General features: G+C 39.2%; 1 protein-coding gene across 4 annotated transcripts in view; it reads right to left on the bottom strand.

The window, feature by feature from the left end:
• RAP1A (RAP1A, member of RAS oncogene family) overlaps nt 1–15,660 on the bottom strand; it is a 77,992-nt gene extending 62,332 nt beyond the window's left edge. For 2 of the 4 annotated variants that reach the window (XM_088022329.1, XM_088022327.1), the window contains exon 1: nt 15,592–15,660. Coding sequence is in view for 1 of the 4 variants with exons in the window: in XM_088022328.1 (XP_087878454.1) it covers nt 8,315–8,328 (14 nt within the window). In the remaining 3 variants the exon portion in view is untranslated. Of the gene's footprint in view, nt 1–8,314; nt 8,409–15,591 lie in introns of those variants that run through there. The other 2 variants (XM_088022328.1, XM_028101944.2) reach the window with 2 other exon arrangements.
• Nucleotides 15,661–27,656: the final 11,996 nt, after the last annotated feature.

Below are 27,656 nucleotides of genomic sequence, written 5' to 3' on the forward strand. Positions count from 1 at the left end.
CAATATAATACTAAAATGAAAATATAAAGAAAATGAGAAAGTACTGCATCAGAATCATCTGGAATCACTTGGAGAAGTGAACTACAGATTCTGCAGTAAACTAAATCAACTATAAAGTAAACTACCTTTACTGAAAGGTAGTCAACCTTACTGCAGACCTAATAAAATCAAAATTTCTATGCATGGGGCTAGTGGCTTTTATTCAATGAGGCACACTTACATCATCATACTGCTCCACAGAAATATGTAATACAGATATATTTTAATTTGGTCTAAGATACTTTTTAAATTATGTACTAAAATGATAAAATTAAAATAAACTAAGAGCCCAGAAATCTAGGAATCCCTGCTAAACTCCTCTTTTTCCTTTAAGGAACCTGAAGATTCAAATTTCTTCACAAACTATCAAGCACACCCTATTACTCCCGGTCTCTACTGGACAAGGCATTGTGAAGAATATAAAAGAAAAAAGCAATATTTGTCAATTTTGCCACTAAAATAAACTCACTTCAGTTAAATCTGCAAAAACCAGCATTAACCACTGGCTTTTTCAAGGCACCATTAGTCACACAGAAACACAGTTTCTAATCTTATGCGAATTAAACAAGTAAGGAAAAAAAGTCACTGCTGGATAATAATAACTAGGATGCAATCCACTAAACTCAATTCTCTAGTTAATATACTTCAGTGGCAAAAAACAAAAACAAACGAAAAAAAACTTCAGTAGCATGTCAGCCTTGAAATACGCAGAATTCAACATTTTGCCTATACCAAATTAAACATCTTCCATGTTAAATACTCTGGGTTTAAAACATTAAGCCACCAATGCCAAGATTTATTGCATACAAATATAATGAAACTATCTAAGTACATAGCTAATAGTTCTACTTAAGGAAAGAAGAATACAAGGAGATTAGTCAAAGTAGTGGATACAAAGTGTAAGATACCGCTCCAGTCCATAGCAATCTTTTCCAATTCCTTACAGACATCTACACACCTTTTGGTGGTGGTGATAATCCTTATAGTGGCAGCAATAATATTTAAGTACTTTTTGTGTGCCACATACACTTATTTAATCCTCAAACACGTCTAAGAAATAGGTACTGTTCTTTTTTTCCATTTTACAGATGAAAAGACTGAGAAATAAGAAGTAACAGCTAGTAGGTGCTATCGGCAAGCTTTCACTGAGTGTTTTGCCTGCTGGCCACAAATATGTTATTAACAAATGACCAAATATTCGGTGAGATTTGGCACATCATCTGTATGAATAAATTTAAATCTTGTAATAAAATAATTATCCATAAAAGAGCAAATAAATGAATGTAACTGAGGCAAACCTGAGTTAGAAAAATGGAACAAAAATTTTCCAAGTCATCATATCAAGTAGTACAAAACTTTTCCAGTTTTTTCTCACTCCTTACACCCAAAAAATGACAACTTAATTTTGCTTTTGTTTTAAAGTACAGATTTTATCATTATATATTCCATCTCAGGAATGCATCCTGTTATATTAATTCATTTGTAAAGCCTTTAAATTCATTTTATCCCCTAAGAATCTTCATCTTTAAAAATGTCATTAAATTTCATTTCACATTCTATAATGAACTCATTTTAAATTATAAAATATATGAATGATGTATAAAAATTCAGAAAATAAAAGGTTTAAAGAGAAAAATAAAGACCACCTAATAATCACAATTTCAAGATAACAACTTTAGTCTTTTGGTATTTCCTTTTAGCCTATATATGAATAGGCATTTTGTAAAACTAAGAACTGATATTATATAAACATTGGTAATGTTTATTTTTCTCTTAACAATACAGCACTTTTTAAAAAGAGTGCAGACAAATAAAATTATGATTGATTTTCTACAAAATACTTTGGTTTACTAGACTTAAAAAGTAGTTTGTTATACTGCGAAAATTAACCACGAGGTGGAGAGGAGATGGCTGGTCCTTTATAGAAAGAGTTCTCTCTCTTGCAAGTATTTGAATATTTTTTAAAAATCATTTTTAAATTTCACTGATTAAATAAGCATTTTCTTTTCATTACTGAAAAACTTCACATGTCCATCTTCAGCACAGCAACACATCGAAAACATGGTTACAGAAGTGTTATGGCTGCAAAAGATCAAAACTGTGACAATTCACTGTAGACACAAGCTCAGCCCAGTACACTGGAACCCAAGCAGAGCCAGCTAAGAACACCACAAAGTGATGATTCTTTTTATCTAGTGTCGAAGGCCTATTGCTTACATACACATGCAAGCAGATGGTACTGAGTGGTGACACAATCTCAAGCTTGTTCTATTGATGACAGTAGTCCAAGTCTAAAGCATAATGGGAATAGCAGAATGACTACGTCATCTAAAACCCCTCTACTCATGGTTTCAACTGCAGATTTTGGTTGGTTCTTGAATTATATGCTGTCATATTCCAATGTGAAAATTATGACATTGGAGTACTATGAGAAGTTACTGAATATTTATTCAAAATTCAAAGGGATGTTTTACAATGGAGTTTGTCCTAAGTGTGAAATTCCATTCAAAAGACACAAAAACTTTTTTAAAAGAGTATATACTACTTGACCAATTTTGAGTTAAATTCCAGCCTTACCATTTGAATGTAAAAGAAACATCATCAAAATAACCTACCACCTGAAAATCTAAACAAAGGTGGGTCTGAGACATAAGATTCACCTTCTAAGCTCAACTGCCCATCGTTTTTCTTAATCTGATATTCTCAAATAATTAAACGTTTCACCCACAATTTTTAGATATACACATCTATAGAGCTAATTGTTACTTGTACTTTATATGCAAAACAATTTTCTGAAGCATGAAAATCTCATCCCAGGAGTCATGTATGCCATTACTAAACCGATTATATGATTAGAATAAAGAGCAGCAGAAGCAGTCTAAAAGCTGTCATATAGAAATCTAGCAAAAAAATCCAAAATAACAAAAAGAGCACTTCAAGGATACCAAGAACCAAAATATCATACAAACTTATCTTCTATGGACCTGTCATCGTATAACCTTAGTCTCAGACAACTGGAAATATATTTTAAAATATGTTCCTTCTTCACAAAAACAACCCTATTCATTTTATTGTACTGTACTCCCAACTCAAACCAACAAGACAGATCCCATACTCCGTGAAATGATGATACTGCCACACATGGTAAGATTCATCATATCCTCTCTGAAGGTCCCCGCAGGCCACCATATCTAACCTAGGTGTTCTTTTTACTTGTTCAACATTAATTTATCTCATAGCCCACGTTTCATCAGTTTCGTTTTTGTTTTTGTGAAAATAAATTTCTTTTCCAGTCTATCATAGCAACTTCCATGTATTACCCATTCTCCTACAGTTAATCCTGTATCATAATCCCTTCCCCTTTTGAGACCTTCCACTAAAATAGTCTCTTTTACTCTCTAGATCACCTGCATTTGCTTTCATCACTTAGGCATCCATTCCTATTAGGTATTCATTTGAAAGAACTCTAAACTTAAATTTATTTGGATAGTAATTCATTTGAAGGATTAGAAGAAGCTTTGTAAATAAGCAGTTCAGAGATCTCATACTACTATTCTGCCTAAGTATACCCCCTCCCACACCACTGAAACAGTCAGAGATTAGGTGGACAACTTATATTGGCTACATAAACATTTTGACTACTGTTTTTCCACCATCTCAATTCAGAAAACTATAATAAATTTTTAAGTTAAAAAAAAAATTAAGAGCACAGAACCAAAAATGGTATCTTGAATGTGAATACAAAAGATGGTATCTTTAATGTTTTAAAAGCTAAAAACATTACAAACTAGTCAGTTAAAATCTAAATGAAAATTACACTTTCCAAGTTTGTGGTCTTTATTTCCCTCCTCAGGACCTGTACTCTGTGATTGATCTAAATAACTTACACCTTGTGGTGGCGGGGTGGGGGGGCAGAATTTTGCAGGGAAAAAAAAGTGAAGCCAATTATTTCTGAGTAATTTTCTAGACTCATCTAGAAGAAAAATGATGTGTTACACTGAAGAAATGATTATAAGGATACAGGGATTCAGCTACTTATTCATTCAAGTTTGCGTATAAGCAAAATACAAATATTTACTGACCACCTACTGTGTGCTTTGTAATGTGGTAGTCCCTTCTGGAAGTCGGCTGTCAGCATTAACCTTCATAATTAGTTTGTTAATTTTTATAAATTATATAATTACTCTGAGTTTTATCATCTGTAAAAAATGAACAATATCTATTTTTCAGATTTGTTGTACAGATTAAATGAGATGTAGTAATTTTACCTTCAAAAAGATATTACTTCCCTTCTCCCTGTAGGGCCCTCTACAGATTAGGACATTGATCAGTGGTTCTCAACCTTACTATGAAAAATCTCTTTTCTCCAGATTCCACATCTTTACAGATTTTTGTCTATCAATTGCACTGACATTTAATTAACTAGAGAAGTAATGACTAATCAGATGTCTCAAACTGTCAAAGACATAAATACTAATGAAACTCAATGTTAGGTTCTTGAGGTGCAAGCATGATGTTTTATTTCATTAACAGCTTGCAAATCACCACAATATATGATAATGATTTGTGATAATTAGCCGCAAAGATTTGAGTCAATATAATTTTGGTCAAAGCAAAGATATACAATATTTCACCTGTTTAAATCTATCGAGAGCACAAATATAATTTCATTAGGCTTTTTACAATACTGAGAATAACTCATTCCTTTCTCTGCAGACCCCGAGAAAAACATAATTTATGTACCATGTTCATGATTTTCTATGTCTAGAGAAACTACTGGTTACCCTACAGATTTAAGCCAGTATCATTAGTAACACCAACTTCAAATTCAAAAGTTACACATATTTATCCATAGAGGTAAGTATGTACTGATATCCTGTGTCTTCCCTTTGTATTTATAAGACAAAATCCAAACCCTTCACCAAAGACCTATGTGATTTGTCTCCTGACAAGCCCATCTACTGGTCTCCTCTCAGCTTATCACTATGGCCTTCTCAAACAACTTGCTGCTTCTCACTTAAGGGCTTTTGTACTAACTGGGCCCTCTGCCTGGTTCACTCTTCTTGCGGATCATTACATCTAGCTTTTTGTCATTCAGGTCTCAAATTAAATATTATCATCTCAGAGTTTTCCCTCAACACTCAATCTAAAGCTTCTTCATGGCATTTGTGACCTCTGAAATTATCTTGTTCACTTATTATTTCTCTCCACCACCACCAAACCCCACTGTATAAAGAGTTCCACGACAGCAAGTCTTATTCATTGCTCTATCTCTAGTTCCTAGAATAGTATGAGGCACCCCATAATCGTGCAATAACTATTTGTTAGCTCACTAGCCAAAATGTTTAAGAATGTTTTGGGGAAAGACTGATTTCTTAGTCAACTTATATTTAGCATTCAAAATTGCTGATCCAAAAGAAATTAAAAAAAATGTTTTTTGACTATAAAGAATAAGAAAAATGTATACAACGTTCTATTCAACAAGTGAGCTTTATTTTATTTCTATCCTTTTGGATAGAATATGAAAGTCTATTCATGTTTCACACACTTCATGTCACCTCATGTAAAAAGAAAATGAATTTTTTTATTTCAGTTTTACTGAGCTATAATGCACAAAATTGTGAATTTTCTTATAATCGTATACCATGAACTACCAGCCACTCAATCTAATAACTTATTTTTCCTGCAAGCAGGACAGCTTCTAAGAATGTAAAACATACAGACTGGGAAGGCCATAGCTGCCCTAACAGTGACCGTGCCAGAATGGCCCAAACCAGGGAAGATCTTGCTCTCAGCTATAACGTGTTGGGAAGGAGGGAAGGATAGAGTGATCAGACCTAGGAGAATAATTGTAGTTCTGATTTCTGTTAACAAACAGAAATATCTTCAAACCAAATCAAGAGAGACTCAACTAGAATCTTATAGTTTGCGACATTACATAACTGTTTTGAATACCTGAGGTCCCTTTAGCAAATGAAATATCATTCGGTTGACAAGATAACGGGCTTTTGCAGTTTCACATAAGAAAAACATAGTATTTGTAATAAGTAACACACACAATCCCAATACTATGTGCTATATTTGCTTGCTAATTTAAAAATATTTTCAAGAATACTTTTAAAAGAGATTTAAATGAAAATAACTAACAATAAAAACTTTATTTCTGAGTTTAGAAAATATCTGAAAACTAAAAGAAACATTTAAGAAAGATATAACAACTGAGTGCTTTAAAAAATGCAAACACCTTGAAAGCATCCCAAGCCCATATTTATTTTTTAAAAATCGGGTGTTGCTTCTTTTTTCAACTGGTGGTATTAAAGGAAGACAGCAAGTAGATAATCCACAACCCATGTGAGTTTACTTACCAGTCACAAAGAAACATTAATATCAGTCTGTAGGCTAACCTGCTTACTTATTCAGCCAAGTGGAAAGTACAATTTAGCATAGAGCTAGAGCCAGGTACCAAAATGACTAAGAACGGCACGTGTAAACTTTTTTTTTTAATTAAGAAATTAAAGAGGGGAGGAGAGAAGTACTAAAAGTAGGATTTCCTCTAAAGATCACATAGTTGATTTCCTATTTTTCATTGTTCCATATTTCACTGGCAATATTCTAAGCTGCTTAACGAGAAGCCTGTATTTCACTTTTCATCACTTCTGCTCACATAACTGATGCTTCTGAAGCCCAGTTGCATGGACAGCAGAATTTAACCTTACAGTGAAGTATTTTAAGATAATACCTCCAGAAATATAATGTCTAATACTGAGGAGTCTTTGTTAACTAAGAACTCAAAAATGCTAAATAAATAACATTTCTGCAGACTATCCATTTGTCAAAGAGTGTAAGCATATGCTTTTCACAGGTGAAAGAATAGGATTCTTTTACCCTTCGATTAAAAAAAAAAAAAAAAAAGTAGCAACAACCAAAGCATGGTGAGTCCTATCTTCTTTCAGTGGTTCCTAACTCCATTTACCTAATCCCTTAGGCACAGACTATTTCTTTTGAATTTCATCTCCAAACTGAGTACACTTAAAGACCCAGAGACTTTCACAACAGTGACTCCCAGCAACTCTCCCCAAAACCTACCCTCTTGTTTTCCATTAAACCCTCAGATTTGCCTTACCTTTGTTATCAAGCCAGCCTCCCTGCCCTCAGTGCCTTTCTTCCTCGATTCACTCTGTACTCTATACCCAGATTCATCTTTTAAAAGATGAATGCTCTGATTGGGTAATTTTCCTCATATCAAAACTTCTTGTGCTCCTAAATAAAAGCCTATACTTCTCAATCTAGCATTCAATGACTTCTACAGTCTAGCCCAACAAATCTTTATAGCCTTATCACCGTATTTTCTAATTATACAAGCTCAGGCTTCTGTCAAATCAATCTCCTGTCCTCCAACTTGTCCTGAACTTTCTATCTTGGCTCATGCCATTCCTACCATAAAGAATGTCTACCACTCCCCTCCAGCTGCCACTGCTCATGGCCCTTTTGCATCTCTGCATTTATTCATGTAAACAAGGACACACAAATGATATCTCCTGCCCCACACCCCCCAAACGGGCAAAAAAAAAAAAAAAACCCAAATTTAACAACAGCTGGCTCTTATTAAATGCCTACTATGTGCCAAGCAGTTAGTTTTACATATTATTTCTAATCCTCTCAACAAACTTATGAAGTAGGTATTATTATTATTCTCCTTGTAAAGATGAGAAAGCCAAAGTTCAGAAACATCAAATCATACATTTAGTAAGTTATCTCACATTATATACTCAGTAAGTTGCCACAACTCATAGACTTAGTTAAGTGGCAAAGCAAGGATTTGAACCCAGGCTGCCTAAGTCCAGAAACATTGCTCTAAACCCTAAGTCAGTTGGCTTTTTTTTTTTTTTTTGGTCTGAACTATGTGACTACCCCCCTCATCTATCTGAAATAATTTAGTTTTACATGATTATCTCCACTTACTATATACTATGCAATAAGCTTTCTCATGTTTGCCAGTTTAGTAAAGGGAGAACATTAAAATGCTGTTTCTTTCCAATAAAAGAACAATGCTCAAATTGCAATTTTAAGGAATGTCCTTTTTTGTCACAAAGATTACTTTCACCTAAAATATTTCCAAAGAAATTCATTCCAACCAACTTTTTCAAAGATGACTGCAAATTACCAATCATACACTATGATGGTTTTACAGATTATTAAAAATAAGAGGATTCTGCGATCACCACCCACGTATTGTAACATATCTATCAAATTGGCAAAGATTGTAAAAACTGACCTACTCAATGCCATTGAAGGTGCAGTGAGACACACACTCTTATACACAGGGTAACCACCCTCTGATCCAGTTATCCCACTTCTGGGAATCTATCCTAAAGGAAGAAAAAAAAAACAGAGATGCAATCAAAGATAAATGTACAAAAATGTTTGCTCCAGTGTTACTTAAAATAGTATTATAAAGAATCAACCTAAAAGTTCCAAGCTAGGAGACCAATATCCTGTTCAGAGAAAAACGTAGGAACAAAACAGTATATATAAAAGTATAATTCCATTTTTTTAAATTAAAAAGTCTATACATGCAAGGAAAGAACTAGAAAAGTGTACATAAAAATGTCAGCAGTAATTATTTCTGTGTGATGGGTTTATAGATGATTTTCAATTTCTTCTTTACATTTATGTTCTTTTCAAAATTTGCCACAATGGAACATGAATTACTTTAAACAAGAAAAAAAGTACTTAAGCAGCTATACTCACTGAAAATGATCCTGAACCTACAAAGGCATGTTACTTGGAAAAGAAACACTTCCTAGTGCAAAGAAAGTGTCAAACTTGTTTCATTCCCACCTTCTCTTAGCTCACACTTACTTTTAGACTGTGTAAAGAATGTCACCCAAAATTCAGTAGTATTCATGAACTTGCACAAGGCTCACTATCTAAAAGTCAGCCAATGTTTCAACAGAAAGCACCAGTTAAATGAACTGTTTTATTGCATGTCTATTGAGAATAATAAATGTCCAATTAATCCTAACTCAAAACATGCAAAAGGGAAAAACCAGAAAAACTATTCTTGTTTTGCAAATTAACTATGTATACCGCTGTTGCCTTATAAGCCCAACATAGTTAAGTCTGGAGTGGCGAGGAACTTGAAAATAAAGCTGGCAAGCTACCAACATTCATTAAAAATGCACACTGATGCCATTTTTTTCTACATGCACATTTCTGTTCTAGGGCATAGTTAACTTTAGTGGCAAAAGATGATTTTTACCAGTGTAGAAAAAAAAGATTAAGCTGGTCTACAAAAAAACAAAAGCACAACAAAAAAACCTTCTTGCATTAAACACAGAATTAAAATTGCCAGCTGAACCAGGAGGAAAAAAAATTCCTACCATTTGGCATATATTCAGAAAAACAATTTGCCAAAACAAAAACACAAAAAGTCTTGAGGTAAAACAGGCATTAAGCAAAAAATTCTTATTTTACTGTATTTTAAACTGGAAAACTGGTTTACTTGTAATACTAAAAAGCTGTTAGAAAATAAAGCCACGGGGAAAAAAAGAAAATAATACCACAGAAATAGTTGTTGAGCAACTAGGAGAAAATTTAAAGTATTACACTGATCTTACTTAGAAAATAAGGATCATTCTATTTCCACTCTACCATGAAAATCCAACATTTATTTATAAAACATATGTCAGGTTCTGGCAAACAAAATAAATTACTAGACTATAAATTCCTTATAATAGAAGCTACAGTCTCACATCTCCGTTTCCATCAAAGAACCTAATATTGGGTCATGCAAACATCTGTTCAATGACTGAATCTGAAATCTATTAATAAAATCATGCAACATTTTTACATGCATTCAATGGAATGGAAAAGGTAGATCAAAAGACATCAAAGATTTGGGCTAGATACTGAAAACTACAGAAACTCCAAAGATTAGTCTAAATTTCAACTGCTAAAATAATTAGGTTATGGCTTGCTTAATGTTTTATAATACAGCCAACTTGTCTAGAACAGAATGATCCTGTTTACAAATGAATTTTTAAATATCACTGAAAATATAGTGAATGAATTTACTCTTCAGATTACACATCGGACTGATCTGAGAAGTTCAGTCTGCAGTAGGAGATAATTTCCTATTACTAACTTAGAATCTTACAAGCTGCATTTGGGATCTGTCCAAAAAAACAACTGCACCCAGTTCTTTGTGCCTCTTACTTTTACACTTTTGTGGTTGATAACGAAACCACAGTTCTATCCTGAGCAAAGTTATGTCTTACAACCAGAATAAATGTGTATAACACAGCACTGCAAACAACCATGGAATGTTACAGGTACATATACTTATGAGCTCAAAGTAACTTACTTCAAGCTTTGATTAATCCAACAGTATCTTTTACCAGTTACAATGTATAGTTTAGTATATTCCTACTCTTATGAAATATGGACTAACCTAAATATATTCTAAAACCAAACACAGGGTCACATATTTAATTCCAAATTCGGTTAACTTTATCATTCCACACTTTGAACCAATCTGTAGCAATGTGAACTACATACATAGGCCAGAAATAGAAAACTGGGTAGGCAAAGAAATGTTTTTTCCAGATTTATCTGGAATTAGCCTAAATAAATAAGACATCAGTACCTTTAAAAAAAAAAAGCCATTAACTTGTCTACTGATTAAAGTTAATTTCATAAAACACATTTAATCCTCCCTATGTATATCATATATTTCTGAAGATCATATTAAAACCATTATTTTTAGACCACTTATAAAAGTACACTATTTTTTGTTTCAACTCCACCTTAATCATCACACACAATTTCCTTTTCTTATTGGTGCACGCATGTACCTTCTACGTCTAAAAGGCCTATTTTCAAGTGCAAACGAGAGCATGGCATAGTTCTCTGTTGAACTGCTTTGCTGATCAGTACATCATAATAAGCTAAGCTTATAGGTTCAATACTCTTCTGGATCATTTAACTTTGAAACAAACTGGCCTCTTAACCACTCATCTCAAAACTGTGACAAGGGGGGCTGTAAAGAGTGTGTGAATCATTCAGTGTCCATAATCACTATTACAAAAATTCCATAACCTGAATGTGCCAATACATGTACATGTACATGAAAGACTGAAAAGCACATAAAAACTACTATTTGTAATGCCCAAATTTCACGAACAGAAAAAGGGGGTGGGGGGAAGTGAATGCTTCATCTCAGTAACATAAGAAAGCTTAAACATATTTATGTTTAACACTAATCACTTCCATAAGATGTGAATTTGGCATTAAGTCATGCAGCAATATATGACATCAGAATGAACAGAAAACACTTGGAAATACGCCATAACTCTTTTTAAAATTAATGAGTTTAATCTGAAAAGGAACATCAGGAGGAAGTAAGATGATGTTCACAATTTTAAATTCACAACATTAATATATAAACGCTTTATACAAATTTTTTGACGGAACTTCTAAAATAAGAGAATTTTAGAACTAGAAACTTAGAGGTTATTTGAGGTTCAGTGAACATCGGCTGGATCCCTAGCATGTGTCAGCCACAGTGCTAGGTGTTTGCAGGTAACTCAATTACTCAACTCACTTACTTTTAGAGATGGTGGAGTTCCCTGCTCATGCCAAATCAAGCCATCTAGATTTCAGAACTAGAAATGCGGAGCAATGCCCTCACAGTGGTATAATTCCTATCAAAACAGGCTGGTATCATTCTCCCTTATAAACTAAATAAAATGTCAAAGATGCAAAGCTAACCTTATTTAACAATAGTCCCTGTGTTTTGAATAACTATAACGAATTACAACAATCTAAAAATTCAACTAAGTACTAGCTGCATAATTTATTGCAAAGAACAAAACACGGGGCTGTCAGTTTTAAGATTCTAAAGACATACAAAACAGAAATTAAATAAATTGCAGATATCATTTAAAAATCCCTTTGCAAAAAAAAGAAATTATCAATATGAAAAATTAGATGCTTGATTAGAATGCCTATTTTATATAAAAGATCATCAACCATATAATAACAAAGTTCATGGATGGTAGTAAACTTGGGCAAGACTTTTAAGTTATTTAACTATTAGATTCTGACAGAATGTAAAACTTACTGAGGACAAAGACCCTGTCTAATTCATCTCTGTATACCCAACAATTAGCACTCCGTTGTTAAATGCTGGAGAGGTGAACTAACATACGAACTCTAAATTCAAGCTACTGGAAAATTCAACCTAACAATCGAGAAGATTTTTCTTTTATAACCAAAATGATTTCTTCAAGTATTAAATAACACTCAACACAAGTGACATTGCCATAACACTAGATCAACAACTTGTGGCTATCACTTTAACTAGTACAATATACTCTGAAGGAATTCACGGATACATCAAGAAGACAAGTAAATTCATATACTTTGATTCAGCAGTCCTTATTCTGGAAATCAATCCCAAGAAAATACTCCAAAAGAAAGAAAATGCTGCATATACAAAAGTGTTCATTTCATCTTAATTTTAGTAAGGGGAAACAGAAACTACCTATATGCCCAACAACAGGTAGATGGACTATTTTGCAACCTCTGAAAAAGGCTTAAAATAAAGATTAGCCTCCTAACTGGTTTTCCTGCTTACACTCTTGCCCACCTCAACTCCCCACCAAGTTGATCTCCACACAGCAGCCAGAAGGATTTTCACAAACTCTTCTACCTAAAACCTTCCAATAGTTGATTGCTCATCTCATTCAAAGTAAAATTCAAAGTTCTTACCATGACCTACAAGGCTCAGTTACTTCTCTAACCTAAAGCTCTCTCACTCAGTCTTGCTTACTGTCTTCTCAAAAGGCCAAGTACACCGAGGGGATCTTTGAACTTGCAGTCCTCTCTGCCTATAACCTTCCCCAAGAGAGCACACCTAACTCACTTCCTTCAGGTCTCTGCTCCAGTCTCATGACTTCCCTGCCACTGCTTCTCTCTTTCCCCTCACCCTACTTTATCATCTAACATATTCTACGTTTATTTGGTTATGGCCCATCTCTCCTGATTACAATATAAGCTCTATGACAACAAGAACTTGATTTTATTTACAGAATATGCATTCAAAAAGCATTTGTTGAATTAATATTAAATGTTGATACAATTTTAACTACATGAAAAATCATGCATATAAACAAGCTCGGAAGAGAACAGGAAAAATGAATAGTTTGATTTGTGAACATTTTCAAGTGCTGATCATATAACTAAGGAGTTTGTATAATAAAAATTTTAAGTCAGTTGTGATTATGATTTTAGGCTGCCAAAAGTGACTACAACAATCTTACTTCCTTGGAAGCCATTAGTGTATTAGCTTAAAACCGGTAGTAGTTATTAGTGACAACTTTTCCCCATAAAATTGTAGTAACAATTATTCTTAAATCTTGTTCCTAAAGACCCAAAATTTAGTCTGTAAGTATCGGCACTGTCATTCTTGAGGCCACATAGACAGTGAACAAAGGCTTTTAAACAGTTTTAATATGGAACTGAATAACAGGGATTCCAGTCTGAGACAGGTATCTATGCTTGGCTTCAGAGCGACCCTGAAACTGAACGCAAAACTTCGTGCATAAAAGTCTATTACTTTTTTTTTTTTCCTGGGGAGAGAGACTATATATTTCATCATAATCTCAAAGGTGTCAGTGGCCTAGAAAAGGTTAAGAATTACTATTTTATACTGGAAATGCAATATTCTAATATAAGCCACCTCTCAAAAGGACAGAAGATATATGATATCTAGCCACTTCTTTGTAATCATTCGATTCATCCACAAAATACCGAGTGCCTACCTTGTGCCAGGCACTGTGTGATCCTCAATATCCTACACCTAATCATATTTTGCAGGACATAATTGAAAATACCAAGGAGACAAGGTTCAGTTAAACACCAGACTAAAAAATAATTTCAACCAGTGCAAAAATAATTTCAACTAATGCAAAAATAATTTCAACCAATGCAAATATAACTTCAAAACAGAAAGTGTTTTAAGAAATCATGATAAAGACAGAAAGGAGCTCAGGGCCTGATTTAGTATCTATTATGTCAAAATACTGCAGATATCAATTACATCAAAAGGAAAGAAAAACCACACACACACACACACACACACACACACACACACACACACACACACACACACACACACACACACACACACACACACACACACACGCCCGCCTCCACACACTGACAGGAAACCAGAAGAAAGTTTCCAAATCCTGTTTCCAGCAGCATCCCTTCTGAGACTGCCCTGCAGCATGCTTTTGAAGGTAGGCGCCCCACGTTAAAACTAAGAGCTGCCACTTTACTCTTACTGTGGTAAAAACAGAATCATCATCCCACACCCAGGAAGCAGAAAACTGTGGCCACCTGTAAGGCTGTGGCCCATTAACCTCCTGCCCTGTTATTCCCTTTTTTCTTATACCTCCTCCCTTCAAAGCAGTGACAAAACCATCTTCCCTCCCAAAAAGGAGTAACATAACTCAACGTAAGTTCTTTTTTCCAAGAGGTCAAAAGGTCCCCCAAACTCTTGGTGCTTAGCCCTGCGGAGAAGATCCCATTTTTTCAGGCACAAGTGTCTTCCCCTCACCTTCTCCCTGTAGCAGTAAATTACACAATTCAGCGGAAGACACTGTCCTTAACTTCCTGAGGGGACAAGCGACACTCCTACCAGCCCCAGTCTGAAGGAAGCCAAGAATCACACGGTGACCCCTTCCCTAAGAAAATTCAGGGAAGAAACACAGACCCAAGAAGAGCAACGCCGAAAAGGAGAACACATGGCAAGCTACGGAAGACGTGGGGGAAAGAGGGCGGGAAAGGGGCTGGGAGGTGGAGTGGGACGTAGAGATGTCAGCCCTCTGCACTGGGGGGGATAAAGGAAGGAAAGGGAGACCCTGACCCTGACAGAAGTGCACGCAGAGAGGGCAACGCTCCCGTCTACCTGCACCTTCTCCAGCAGAGGGAGGAGGGTAGAAAATTCACCCAACCCTCCAACCCCTCTTCGCGTGACCCCCAAGGGGAGAGCTGGGTTTGAGGGAAGGTCTGACCCTAGTCTGGGGACACGCAAGAAGAGAAAAAAGGCAACGATGTCCAACCCTCTGCATCTCTCGGGCAGTGAGTGGCGAGGGCACTGTGTCCGAGGAGATGGCGAGGGAAATGGGCTTGTGCCATGACACCTCGGGCAGTTGGAGGGTGGGGGACACAATGTCCTCTTTCTCTCCCACACCCGGCCCGGGCCCCTCCCGTCCGTCTCCCGCAGGCCTAGCCACAGTCGACCGGCTCGGTCCGCGGGCGTGGTTGGCTCTGGCCCTGGCGGCGGTGGCAGGGCCTCCCGGAGCCCCGGCCCCTCCCGCCGGCCAGGCCCCCGGGCCGCCGCCCCGGACACCGAGGGAACGCGGAGGAGGAAGGGGGAGCCAGGGGACTGACCGGCGACATGAGCCGCCTCAGCCGTGGCTCGGCCGACCCGCGCCCCCGGCTCCCTCTGGGGCCGACTCGGGCTCCCCGCCCCTCACTCACCCCCCCGGTCCGGCGCCTCCTCCACCTCCTCCTCCACCTCCTCCCTCTTCTCGGCCGTGGCTCCTGCTCGGGCTCCGCACGGCGACGGCGGCGGCGGCGGCGGCGGCGGCGGCCTCGAGAGCGGCGGCGGCGGCGGCGGCGCCTCCAGAACGCGCACGCACGCAGCACGCAGGCCCCGCCCCCCAGCTCCGCCCCTCCCCTCCGAGTCCGCGTCAGCGAGGCTTCGGCCCCGCCTTCCCCGCGGCTTTCCGGAGTCCGCTTAAAGGAGCCGCGCAGGAGAGGGTGGTGGGAATTGAGAACCGTGTGGGAGGAGCGGGGTATTGGGGCCTTGCGGAGGGCTGGGTGGGAGGCTGCGTAAGGCGGGAAACGAAATGAGGAAGGGTCCGAAGATTCAGGAGGAATAGAATTTTGGAGGGAATGCAATCATTCAACAAATACTAATTGAGCACCTAGTAAGTGCCAGGCGCTGTTCTAGGCGCGGGCGGGGCGGCGGGGGAGGGTGGGATAACACCATAGGGCAAGCAAAGGCCCCTCGGGAAGCTTGAATTCTAGTGGGGTGGGAGAGAGGAGACAGACAACAAACAAGTAAACAAAAATGTCAGGTAATGACATTTGTCATGTAAGGTAAGAAAAATGTCAGGTAAGAAAAATAAAGCCAGGAATGGAGTGACTTTATAGCTGGCCAGATACTGCCCCGCAGAGGACACCTTTGAGCGCCTATATACATATGATGTGAAGGAATGAGCCTAGCAAATACCTAGGGTGTGTGTTTGGGGTGGGGAGGGGGTTGGCAGGGACAGCCTTTCCAAGCTGAAAGATAATCAGCCATAAACTCAGAGGTGAGAATAATACACCAGGTAGGTTGCAGGAACAGCAAAAGGCCAGTATGGCTGAATGGAACCAGCTAGCCAGAGAGCAGGTGTGGAGAGAGGTGTGGAAGGATTAGATTCTGGGGAGCCTTGTGGACTGTTGTAAGAGCAACTGAAAGCCATGGGAGCGTGAGCAGAGGAATGACCACATCTGATTCACATTTTAAAAAGTTATTCATGCACATATTCTTTACACATATTAATGTGTAAAATACACAATAGGGAAGCACAAATGTCCGCAAGAAGACCACTAAGGATGTTGGTGGTGGTAACTTGGAATAGGATGGCAACAAAGGAGTGAGAAGGTTATTCAGATACATTTTGAATTGGAATGGATTTGACAGAGAGTGTGTGAAGGAACAAACATCATGGATGATTCTTAGGTTCAGGTCCTGAAGGATGGGTTAAGGGTGGGGCCATTTCGGAAGACGGGGAAGACTCAAACAGGAGAAATTTGGGGATGGGGGAGATCAGGGGTTCTGTTTTGTACATGTTACATAAGGTGCTTGTTATATACCCACATGGAACGTTGAGTACAACAGTTGGATATAAATTTGGGATTCATCAGCACAGAGATGCTTTTTAAGCCTGAAATCTACATAAAAGCACTTAGGGAGAGTAGCTGGAGGAGAGGACTAAGAGGAATCCAACACTTGGAGATTAAGTAGAAGAGGAGGAGGAGCTACCAGTCAGATCAGAGAAATACCAGGAAAGGGTAAGTGATGGAAGATAAGAGAATTGTTTCTGGAAGGTGGGAGTCATCACTCTTATCAAAAACTGCTGAAACAAGTAAGCTGAGGACAGAGTTTGAACACTGGATTTGGCCGGATGAAGGTTACCAACGTCGTTGATGAAAGCAGTTTCAATGGTGTTGTAGGGGAGAAAGTCTGATTAGGGTGTGTTAACAAGAGCTTGGGAAGTGAGGAAGAGAGAGTGTTTATAGCAAGTCTAAACAGCTCTTGAGGAGCTTTGCTATAAAGAGTAACTGAGAAAAGGGTAGTAGCCCCAGGAGTATTTGGGATCAAGGGATAGTATTTTAAGATGGGAGATGTTTTCCTTTGTTGGTATGCTGGACGGATCCTGTAGAGAGGCAAATGTGATGGAACAGAAGGCAAGAGGAGACAAGTGCAGAAAGATTGTCCTCAAGAAGATACGAAGCAATGAGACCTAGCGTGGAAGTTAAGGTGTGGCCTTGGATAGGAGCAAGGACAGTATGTTCACGCACTATTTGGGGGGAGAAGGCAAAGTCTATGGATGCAAATGCAGGTAGGTCAGGTAGTCCATTTGGTGGTGGCATGCTCAGGCCACTGCAGAGCAGAAGGGCGACAGGTGGGAGCTAAAATCCAGCCCCTGTTCTGCCAACCCAGCTGTGAGGCCATGTCCGCCTGGAGGAAGTGGCGGGGGGGGGGGGGGACACCTTTTCTAATTACTCCACCTGGAGGAGTGGTGCCTTTTAGCCATCCTCTCTATCCTCCTACACACACACACACACACACACACACACACACACACACACCTTGCACATTCTCGCTGGCTACCTTACTGGGTCTGAGGAGATAGATGTGGGCTGTGTGCTTTCCTTCATCCTATGCAATGAAAAACTGTGAATGGGGAGGGGCTATTGGCTATTCAAGGAGCTAGAAGAAGGTGAGCAAGAATTCCCCTGAAGGGTGGAAGTTACTGGAGAAGTATAGTGTGGACAGCGCTGAGGGCCCTCTTGAGCTGGCAGTCCTATATTGAAAGTGAGACCATTCAGCAAGGTTGTGTGGTTTTCTTCAGCCACGTGCCATTGCTTGGGAGACTGCAGGAGGGTTGGATTTGATCCGGGCTGGGTTTGCTGATGAAAGTCAATGAGGGGGTCGAGGGAGTGTACACCAGAGAATGGTTATAGTAACAGACCTTGGAATCTCAGCTGGGAAGGAAGAGAGGCAAGTAAAAAAGCGGTGGGGTCAATGGTTTGGTGGTCCCTGTGAGAAAGAATAGTTCAGGAGGAAGCAGTCGAGTAAGTGGGGAAAGGGGACTTTCCAAGGATCAAGCATGGGGAAGGGTGAGTGAGGCGGTTGGGAAAGAGGAAGCGAAGGCATCTGTGAGAAAAATGGGTTCAGGGAGGAGCCATGGAACTGAGGAACCAGCAGGGCCCTCGGGCCCTTGCCCTGTCACAGCATACTTGAGCCCTTGGTCTGGGGGGAGGTTGAGGGAGCTAGGCAAGCTGGGGAGAAACTGAGCACAGCAGGGGATAAGCCAACTGGACTCTGCCAGGGCCTCTTTATTAAGCCCTGGGAGAGCCCACTGGGGCCTTTATTTTACCTGCCCTTTTTGTTTTTCTCCACTGACTGACGACCCCCATGCATTTGTGTACACACTTTATCCTACCTGGTGTTTGACAGAAACTAAATGACATCTTTCCTCCTAAATCCTTTTCCTGGTTTCGCCTTTTCTACTCACGACACTATCTTTCACACTCAGCCACCAAGCCTCAGCTGCCTGTAATCTTCCCCATCCCTGTGCCCCGTCAGTCCCCAAAGTGTAACAATCTGCACCGCCCAGTGGAACATTCTGCCATGTTCTTTATCTACATAGTCTGGTCCAGTAGCCCCATGTGGCTATCGAGCCCTTGAAATGTGGCTAACATGACTGAGGAACTGGATTTTCAATCTCATTTAACTTTAACGAATTTAAATTAGACTTAAATGGGCCCATATGGCTGGGGGCTTCCGTATGGGACGGACGGGTAGAGGTCCTTCCTACACAACATCCCTTCTACCAGCCGCTCCTCTCTCCTTCCACTGCCATGACTGATTACCTCTAGTCCAGACTTTTCCTATAGTCTCCTCTTTGGTCTCCTGCTTAGTTCCTTTCCCTTCCGTCCATCCTGTGTTCTTGCCAGAACCACCTCTCTAAAGCAGTGGCCAAATCAGGACTCCACCCTATTTTTAAAATTATCACTATTTCTCCATCAGTTTCCAACTGGCATTTGCCCAGGAACGTGGCTCCATCCCACTTTTCCGGCCTCACCTTGCAGGACACCCTTATTTAGAAAGAGCTGGTTCTCAAGCAAGCCTGAACTACTGTCTGTAATTCCTACGGACTTCTCAAAAAGGAGCCAACCCCTTTGCCTACATTGTCTCTGCCTGGAGCAATGCCCCCTGTCCCCTCTTTGCAGACCCTGAATCTGTTGAAATCCTTGGAGGTCTGTCTCATGTTGCAGTAGCTACCCGGAACCTTTTCTGATTTTTCCTCTCCTCTGAAGCCCCACAGTTTCTGTTTTCACCTCACCTGTGGCACTGACGTGCTGCCTTGTCATATGTTTTATGCAGTCATTTTATTCCCATTACTACATATCCCTTCTGTAGATCACCGTGTTTTAATTACGTTAGTGCCCCTTGTCAGTCGTGCAGCTTATATATATGAGGTACTCCTCAACCAGCCACTGAATCAAGTTGTACACTTTTGTGGAATCTGAAGAGCATTTATGCCTCTCCCTGACTCTGAGTACAATCACTAACCCTCAAAGAGAATGTCCTTATAGCCGGGGAGAAACAAAAAAGGACAAGAAGCAGAAGCCAAAAGGCAATTATTTCACGGCACTCCTATTACAACTGAGAATTTCTTAAGTTGGAATGCCAGGTTTGGGGCAGCACTCTTGGAAATTAAGCAATGAATGAAAGAAGAACCAGCAGGGGAAAAAAATGAGGTGGGAAACAGCTTTTTGAAATAGATCATAATCGTGACACAACTAATAGCCAGTTCTTGGAGGATGCTAGAAACAACGTGGAAGTAGATGAGTCTTTGTTCCGGGAGCTGCACGTGAGGACGATCTCACCTACAATCCGGCTGACCCAGAGAGTGACTGGACTCGCAAATGGATCTTCCTCTCTGCAGAGCTTGACTGCCACGGCATGCTGAGAGGGTGGTGATTTGCCTTTCTTTTTTTTCTAAGAAAAAATCGTTTTCAGGAGCATATTCTTTTGCTAGCTTTCATCATTGGACTCAATGAACTGACCTTAAAATTAAAACAAAACCATAACCATGACATTTCCTAACATGAGATTCAAACTTTTGAAGAGAAACAGACTAACTATACTTCTTTTCTTGCTACTGTTCGCTGAGAATTTCTCCCAAACGCTTCCCAACTTAGGGCACTTTTACAACTCCGTTCTATCTCATAATCCTAGAGAGTGCAGGTATGCTTAGAACTAGCAGGACCAACACAGCTAGCTACTTTGATGGTCAATTATGGAAAGGGCCTTTAAAAAGCATTCAGACTGGGGCACCTGGGTGGTTCAGTCGGTTAAGATGCTGCCTTCGGCTCAGGTCATGATCCCAGGGTCCTGGGATCCAGCACCACATCCGGCTCCCTGCTCAGCGGGGAGCCTGCTTCTCCCTCTCCCTCTGCCTGCCTCTCTGCCTACCTGTTCTCTCTCTCTCTCTGTCAAATAAATAAATAAAATCTTAAAAAAAAAAGAAGCATTCAGATTGTGATACAAATCAATAAAAAGAGGCTTCCATCCAATCAGTGTTTAGAAAATGTGTTTTTAGACTAGGATTCTTGGAAACCTGTAGCCCAAGAGTAGAATTACATATACTATGCCCTGCAATACCTAATACACTTTTCTTGTTGGTGCAGTGGTTTTAAGGATTTGAAGATCAGGCATATTTTACACAAAAAATACACCTCACACATATAGGACCTTACAAACATTTAGTCAACATATCTTAGCTGAGTGTTTGCTACTTTATGCTTGTTGCAAAAAAATACAAAGGACCTGGCATTGGTATACCATTTTACAGTTTCCAAAATGACTCTACAGTACCTAATTTAATCCTACCAACAATATCATTAAAGTAGGTATAAGTCTCATTTTGCAGAAGGGAAAACTTGCTCAAGGGGATTAAATGAATTGCCCAGAAACACAGAGCTGTTAATTGGCAAGATCTCAAACAGGAACCCAGACCTTTGGGTGTCAAAACATTGGTTGGATTAGAATATAAGTTCCCAGAGGGCACGGACTTGATCTGTTTGGCTCATTACTGTATTCTCAAAGCCTAGAATAAAGGAGGCGTATTGTAGGTTCTCAATAAATATTTCAGGAATGGGTGTGTGTGTGTGTGTGTGTGTGTGTGTGTGTGGTGGAGGGAGGGCTGGGGAGAGAATATAAGCCAACCATTTAATACGTTAACATATTTGTATATTTTAATTAATTACGTGCTAAGCTGATCTTTTCTTTATTAGTGCTATTCAAAGTATGGTTCACAAACGTGCTGGTCCACAAAATTTTTTTATTATCAGTTGTCTTAGTCCATTCGGGCTGTTGTCACAAAACACCACAGACTGGATAGTTTGCAAACAACAGAAATTTCTTTCTCAAGTTCTGGAGGCTGAAATTCTTGAGATCAAATTGTCAGCAAGGTCACATTCTGGTTAGAGCTTGCTTTCTGGTTTACAGTGGTGCCTTTTTGCTGTGTCCTTACCTGGTGGAAGGGGCTAGAGATCCCTCGGCAACCTTTTTTATGAGGGCACCCATCCCATTCATGAGACCTCTACCCTTATGTATGACCTAAGCACCTCCCAAGTCACCACCTCCTAATACCATCATCATCTCTGGGGGCTAGGATTTCAACATACGAATTGTAGGGGGATACAAACATTCAGATCATAGCACCAGTTGACATAAAGTGCAGAAAACAAGAGTACGCACTTAGAATCCTTTGTGGCAATTTGAGATCACTGTGACATGCAACCGAGCAATCAGTAGACTTGCCCAGTTGAGCAGGGCAGAAACCAGTACAGGTGTTGCCCGACGGACTCGTGTGGGGAGTCACATGTGATATGAGTTGGGTACTAGTCATACAGCGTCCAGTTTGTTTTTTAACCTTTTGACCCTTTTCACCTATTTTTCCTACTCTCCCACCCCCACCTCACCTCACCAATTTGTTCTCTGTATCTGTGTGCTTGGGTTTTGTTTTGTTTTGTTTTTTAGATTCCAAATAAAAGAGAGATTTTATAATATTTGTATTCTCTGACTTATTTCACATACATGTGTGTCTGTGTGTGTGTATATAAATTTCTTTACCCATTCATCCATCCATGGACACTTAGCTTGTTTCCATATCTTGGCTATTGTAACTAGTGTTACAGTGAACATGGGGTTGCAGGTGTCCTTCTGAGTTAGGTTTTCATTGGCTTTGGATAAATACCCAGTACTGGAATTACTGGGTCACATGGGAGTTCTGTTTTTCATTTTTGAGGAACCTCCACAAGTTTCCCATAGTGGCTGCACCAATTTGCATTTCTACCAACAGTGCACGGGGTTCCCTTTTCTCCACATCCTCATCAATACTTGTTTTCTCTTATTGTTGTTGTTGTTATAATAGCCATTCCGACAGGTGTGAGGTGATAGCTCATTGTGGTTCTGACTTGTATTTCCCTGATGATGAGCGATGTTGAGCGTCTTTCATGTACCTGTTGGTAAGAACAATGTCTTGTCATTGTTCTTTGGAACAATGTCTGTTTAGACCTTCTGTCCATTTTAAAATCAGATTTTGGTTTTTTGAGGGGGGGTTGGCTATTGAGTTGCTTGAGTTCTTTGTATAGTCTGGATAATAACCCCTTTCAGATATAGGATTTGCAAATCTTTTCTCCCAGTAAGTAGATTGCCTTCTTATTTTGTCAATGGTTTCCTTTTCTGGGCAGAAATTTTTTAGTTTGATGTAATCCCACTTGTTTATTTTTGCTTTTGGTGCTCTTATCTTTGGTGTCAGATTTAGAAAAATCATCACCAGACCTATGTGAAGGAGCTTACCTTCTAAGTTTTCTCCTATGGGTGGGGGAGGGATGTGTGTGCAATTGTAAAGGGGATTATTTTCTTAATTTCTCTTTCTTATAGTTTATTATTAGTATAGAAATTTTTGTGCATGTGTATTGATTTTGTATTCTGCAACATTACTGAATTCGTTTATCCTAATAGTTTTTCGATGGAAACTTTAGGGTTTTCTATATATGATATCATGTCATCTGCAAATAGTGACACTTTTACCTCTTCCTTTCCAACTTGGATGACTATTTTTTTTCCTTTTCTTGCCTAATTGCTCTGGCTAGGACTTCCAAGCTGTATTAAATAAAAGTGATGAAAGTGGGCATCTTTGTCTTGTTCCTGATTTTAGAGGAAGAGCTTTCAGATTTTCACCATTGAGTATGATACTAACTGTGGGATTGTCCTATGTAGCCTTTATGTTAAGGTCTGCTCCCTCTATACCCTCTTTGTTTTTATCATAAATGGATGTTGAATACTGTCAAAGACTTTTTCTGCATCTATTGATTTTGTCAATGTGGTGTATTACCCTGACTGATTTGCAGATGTTGAACCAGCCTTGCATCCCTAGAACAAATCCTACTTGATCATGGTATACGATCCTTTTAATGTGTTGTTGAATTCAGTTTGCTGATGTTTTGTTGAGGATTTTTACGTCTATATTCATCGGGAATATTGGCCTGTAATTTTCTTTTCCTGTGGCTTCCTTGTCTGGTCTTGGTATCAGGGTAATGCCAGCCGTATAAAATGAGTTTGGAAGTACTCCCCCCTCTTCTATTTTTTTTGGAAGAATTTGAGAAGGATTGGTATTAATTCTTCTCTGAACGTTTGGTAGAGCTCACCAGGGAAGGCATCTGGTCCTGGACTTTTGTTCATTGGGAGGTTTTTGATTACTGATTCAGTTTCCTTACTAGTAATTGGTCTGCTCAGATTTTCTATTTCTTCATGATTCAGTCTTAGTAGGTTGTATGTTTCTAGGGATTTAACGATCTAATTTAATCCTAACAAGTTTGGTTATTTGCCACCCACCTTTTCTCCTCCTGGATATCCCTTACTTTTTCGGAAAGAGAACACCTCATACGTTCGGAATAAAAGAGTTAACGACAAATTTGAATTTAAAAACAAAACCGGGGCGCCTGGGTGGCTCAGTTGGTTAAGCGACTGCCTTCGGCTCAGGTCATGATCCTGGAGTCTCAGGATCGAGTCCCGCATCGGGCTTTCTGCTCGGCAGGGAGTCTGCTTCTCCCTCTGACCCTATCCCCTCTGATGTGCTCTCTCTCTCTCTCTCTCATTCTCTCTCTCAAATAAATAAATAAAATCTTTTAAAAAAATAAAAACAAAACCAAAACTGCTTTTTCACTGCAGAAGCTATGTCTACTGATCTTATGCCACGGAGGCATTATTGCTCATAATTAAGCATGTGGTCTCTGGAGTGAGACTACATGGGTTTAAATGCAAGTTCTGCCACTGACCAACTGTGCAAACTTGGGCAAATTGCTTAACCTCTTGCAGCCTCTGTGTTCTTACCTGTGATATAATAAAAGTATAGAACTTCACAGGGTTTTGGTAAAAATTATGTGATCAGGTATGTAAAGTGCTGTCACAGAGCCTGTCACACAATGACAAGATGTTGCTTTATGTTATAATAAATATTATCTATCATTATTTCATCCGGGGCTCATAAAAATCCATGCCATTTGAAAGATTTAAAAAATCTGGACTATCAGGGTGATTCTGCAACTATCCAGGCTTGTAAATAGGTGGTCACTTTTCAATTATTCATATTACTAAAAGATAATAAACAGGAGCTAATTCCAAAGCCCTTTATATTTGTTTTTTAATGCATTTGTGATCTGGCGGGCAATCCATTGTCTCCTAAGTGGCCATTAAAAGCAGTTTCTATTTCTGCAGCACGGGTCATTTGGGTGGTAACAGGAGGCAGTCAGGTGCACGTCATGCATTGCGGGGAACTACATTGGAGTGGAGAGTGCACACACAGATAAGCAAGAGTTGTTTGTTTTGGGGTGTATGCACTGCCTATTTATATGTTTTATACCACAGACTTTATATGCAGGGCCCCTTTCTGCTAAGCGGTAGACAACTCCTTCTTTTCCATTACCTCCTGGGAACACTCATCTGGAAGGAAGCAGCTACGCAGCCACTCGACACTCTAACTCCTAGAAAGAATCAAGGATTTCTGCAGCAAGGAAGTTGGATAAGGATGAGCACCAGGGAGGACACTGCTGGCCACTGAAGGGAAAGCCCAATGTAGGCAGGAGGCCAGAATGCGCCAACAGCAAGCAAAGTTTGTTCTTATCAGGAGAGAAAAGCTTGCACTGAACTGTGCTATCAAGGAGAAGGCTGTCCCCAGCCATCAATAAATGGAGGGAAAAGGAATCCAAGAGGGCTTGCTGCAGCTTTGTGGATATAAGTTAATGTAATTTATTCTGTAATAAAATTCAAGCACATGTAAAGCGCTGAATTAAGCAACCTGAATATAGATAGATCTATGAATTTATAGAAGGCAACATAGTGTGCTTAGGTTTGCTAGATTTGATGAGTAAAATGACAAGATGTCCAGTTAAATTTGAATTTCAGATAAACAACAGATATGCTTTTAGTATAAATATGCTCCACACAATATTTGGAGTTTGTTTATCTGAAATTCAGGACATTCTGTATTTTATCTGGCAACTCTAAGTGTGACTAAACATGTAGGCTCTGGAATCATCTTGTGTGAGTGAGTTCAAATTCTAGTCCTGCCACGCATCAGCTATGTGACCTTGCTCATATTACTTAACCTATCTGAGCCTGAATTTCTCTGTGTATAAAATGTAAGTAGCATTTACCTCGTTGAGTTGTTGTGAAGATGAAATAATACATAAAAATTCATAATGGTAACTGACACAGAGTCAATGCTGAGAAACATACTTTTGTAGGACACAGAAATGGTTATTTACTACCCCCCAGTTTTTTCTTGAATTGACATTATGATTCCAGGTGCCCTTTTAAAGGTACTATTTTCATGGTACTTTTATGGTACTTTCAATTTTGTTTACAACCAATTAAATGAGGATAACTTTTAGAAGCTATAGCATAAAGGAACATACAACCAGCATCTTACTATCAGTCTTCCTGTTTCTTTGCTTAACACTTAGAGCCAATCCTAAAGATGTCCTAAATGCCAAATTTCCACTGAGAAGTTTGTACAAACGCTCGTGAAGTATCACTTGAGTATTTACTGGATGAAACCCAGGAGCCAGTGCCAGCTCTAGGATGGGGTTGTGTCAGAATAATATTTGCTGTAACGGGATTTCACGCTCTGTAGGTTCTTTAAGAGCCACCATCTTGTACGGAGTTCCAGTTCTTGCATATAGGATTCTATTAGCATACAGTTAAGAAGCAGACAAGAGGAAATATGATGAAATGAAAAGAACAGTAGACCTAGTATCCAAAAATCTCGTTCTACCACTCAACACAAGTCACCTAGTTAGTACTTTTAAACATTTGCTTCCTCATTTATAAAATGAAAACATCAATACTACCTGAAAGGGCAAGAATGAAGTTAAATGAGATAATATAATGGACAATACGGTCCTGGGAACAACACTTCTGTTGTTAAATATTCTGTTGGTAAATATTCATTAACATTCGCTGGACGTGGGCTTGAACTCATGACCCTGAGATGAAGACCTGAGCTGAGATCAAGAGTAGTCCTGTGTTCCCCTCAGATTTCTGAGCCACCCAGGTGCCCCTGTGCTACCTTATATGGCTGAGCTAAAATAGTAACTCCTTGCTTTGTCCCTGTCTGCTTCTGGATGAGAACCAATAAATTCCAAACAATGATACAACCTAAGGGGAATTCAAGCAAGGACTGCATCTTTCCCATCGCCAGTAACTCCGGTGGGGGGCGGGGCAGTGGTGAGATAGGGAAAGGCCAGGGAAGGAGTTGGAAATTTCTTTTTCATTTAATAACTTAATTGAACCAGATACCAATCTTTGTGTGTAAAGAATATTAGTTTGAGGCCAGAAAGTAGAAAACACACTTCCAGTAAATTTATAATATTAATTTTGAGTTGCAGGAGCAAATCCCAAATTCAAACCAGATTCAGAAGTTATGACCTCAGCTTTTCCAGAGTTTGTACTGATTAAGCTTGTTACAGACTAACCAGAAGTAGAAAGTATTAGGGGAAAAACCTAGAAGAGAAAAATAGAATTCATGAGACCATCCAAGCTCAGAGAATGAAATTTCCTGTCTTAGCATTTGCTACAGTGAAGAAGTATGGGATTTTCTAAGGAGGAGTAAAAGGGTGAGCATTAGGGTTTTGCCAAGGGGAGTACCAAGGGAGTCAGTTGTTTTGGACTGGAAGGTCATTAAGGACAA

Source organism: Eumetopias jubatus, unplaced genomic scaffold (genome assembly GCF_037043125.1).
Source record: "Eumetopias jubatus isolate StellerSeaLion01/CBP00866 unplaced genomic scaffold, mEumJub1_p1.0 scaffold_4, whole genome shotgun sequence".
NCBI classification, from domain to species: Eukaryota; Metazoa; Chordata; class Mammalia; order Carnivora; family Otariidae; genus Eumetopias; species Eumetopias jubatus.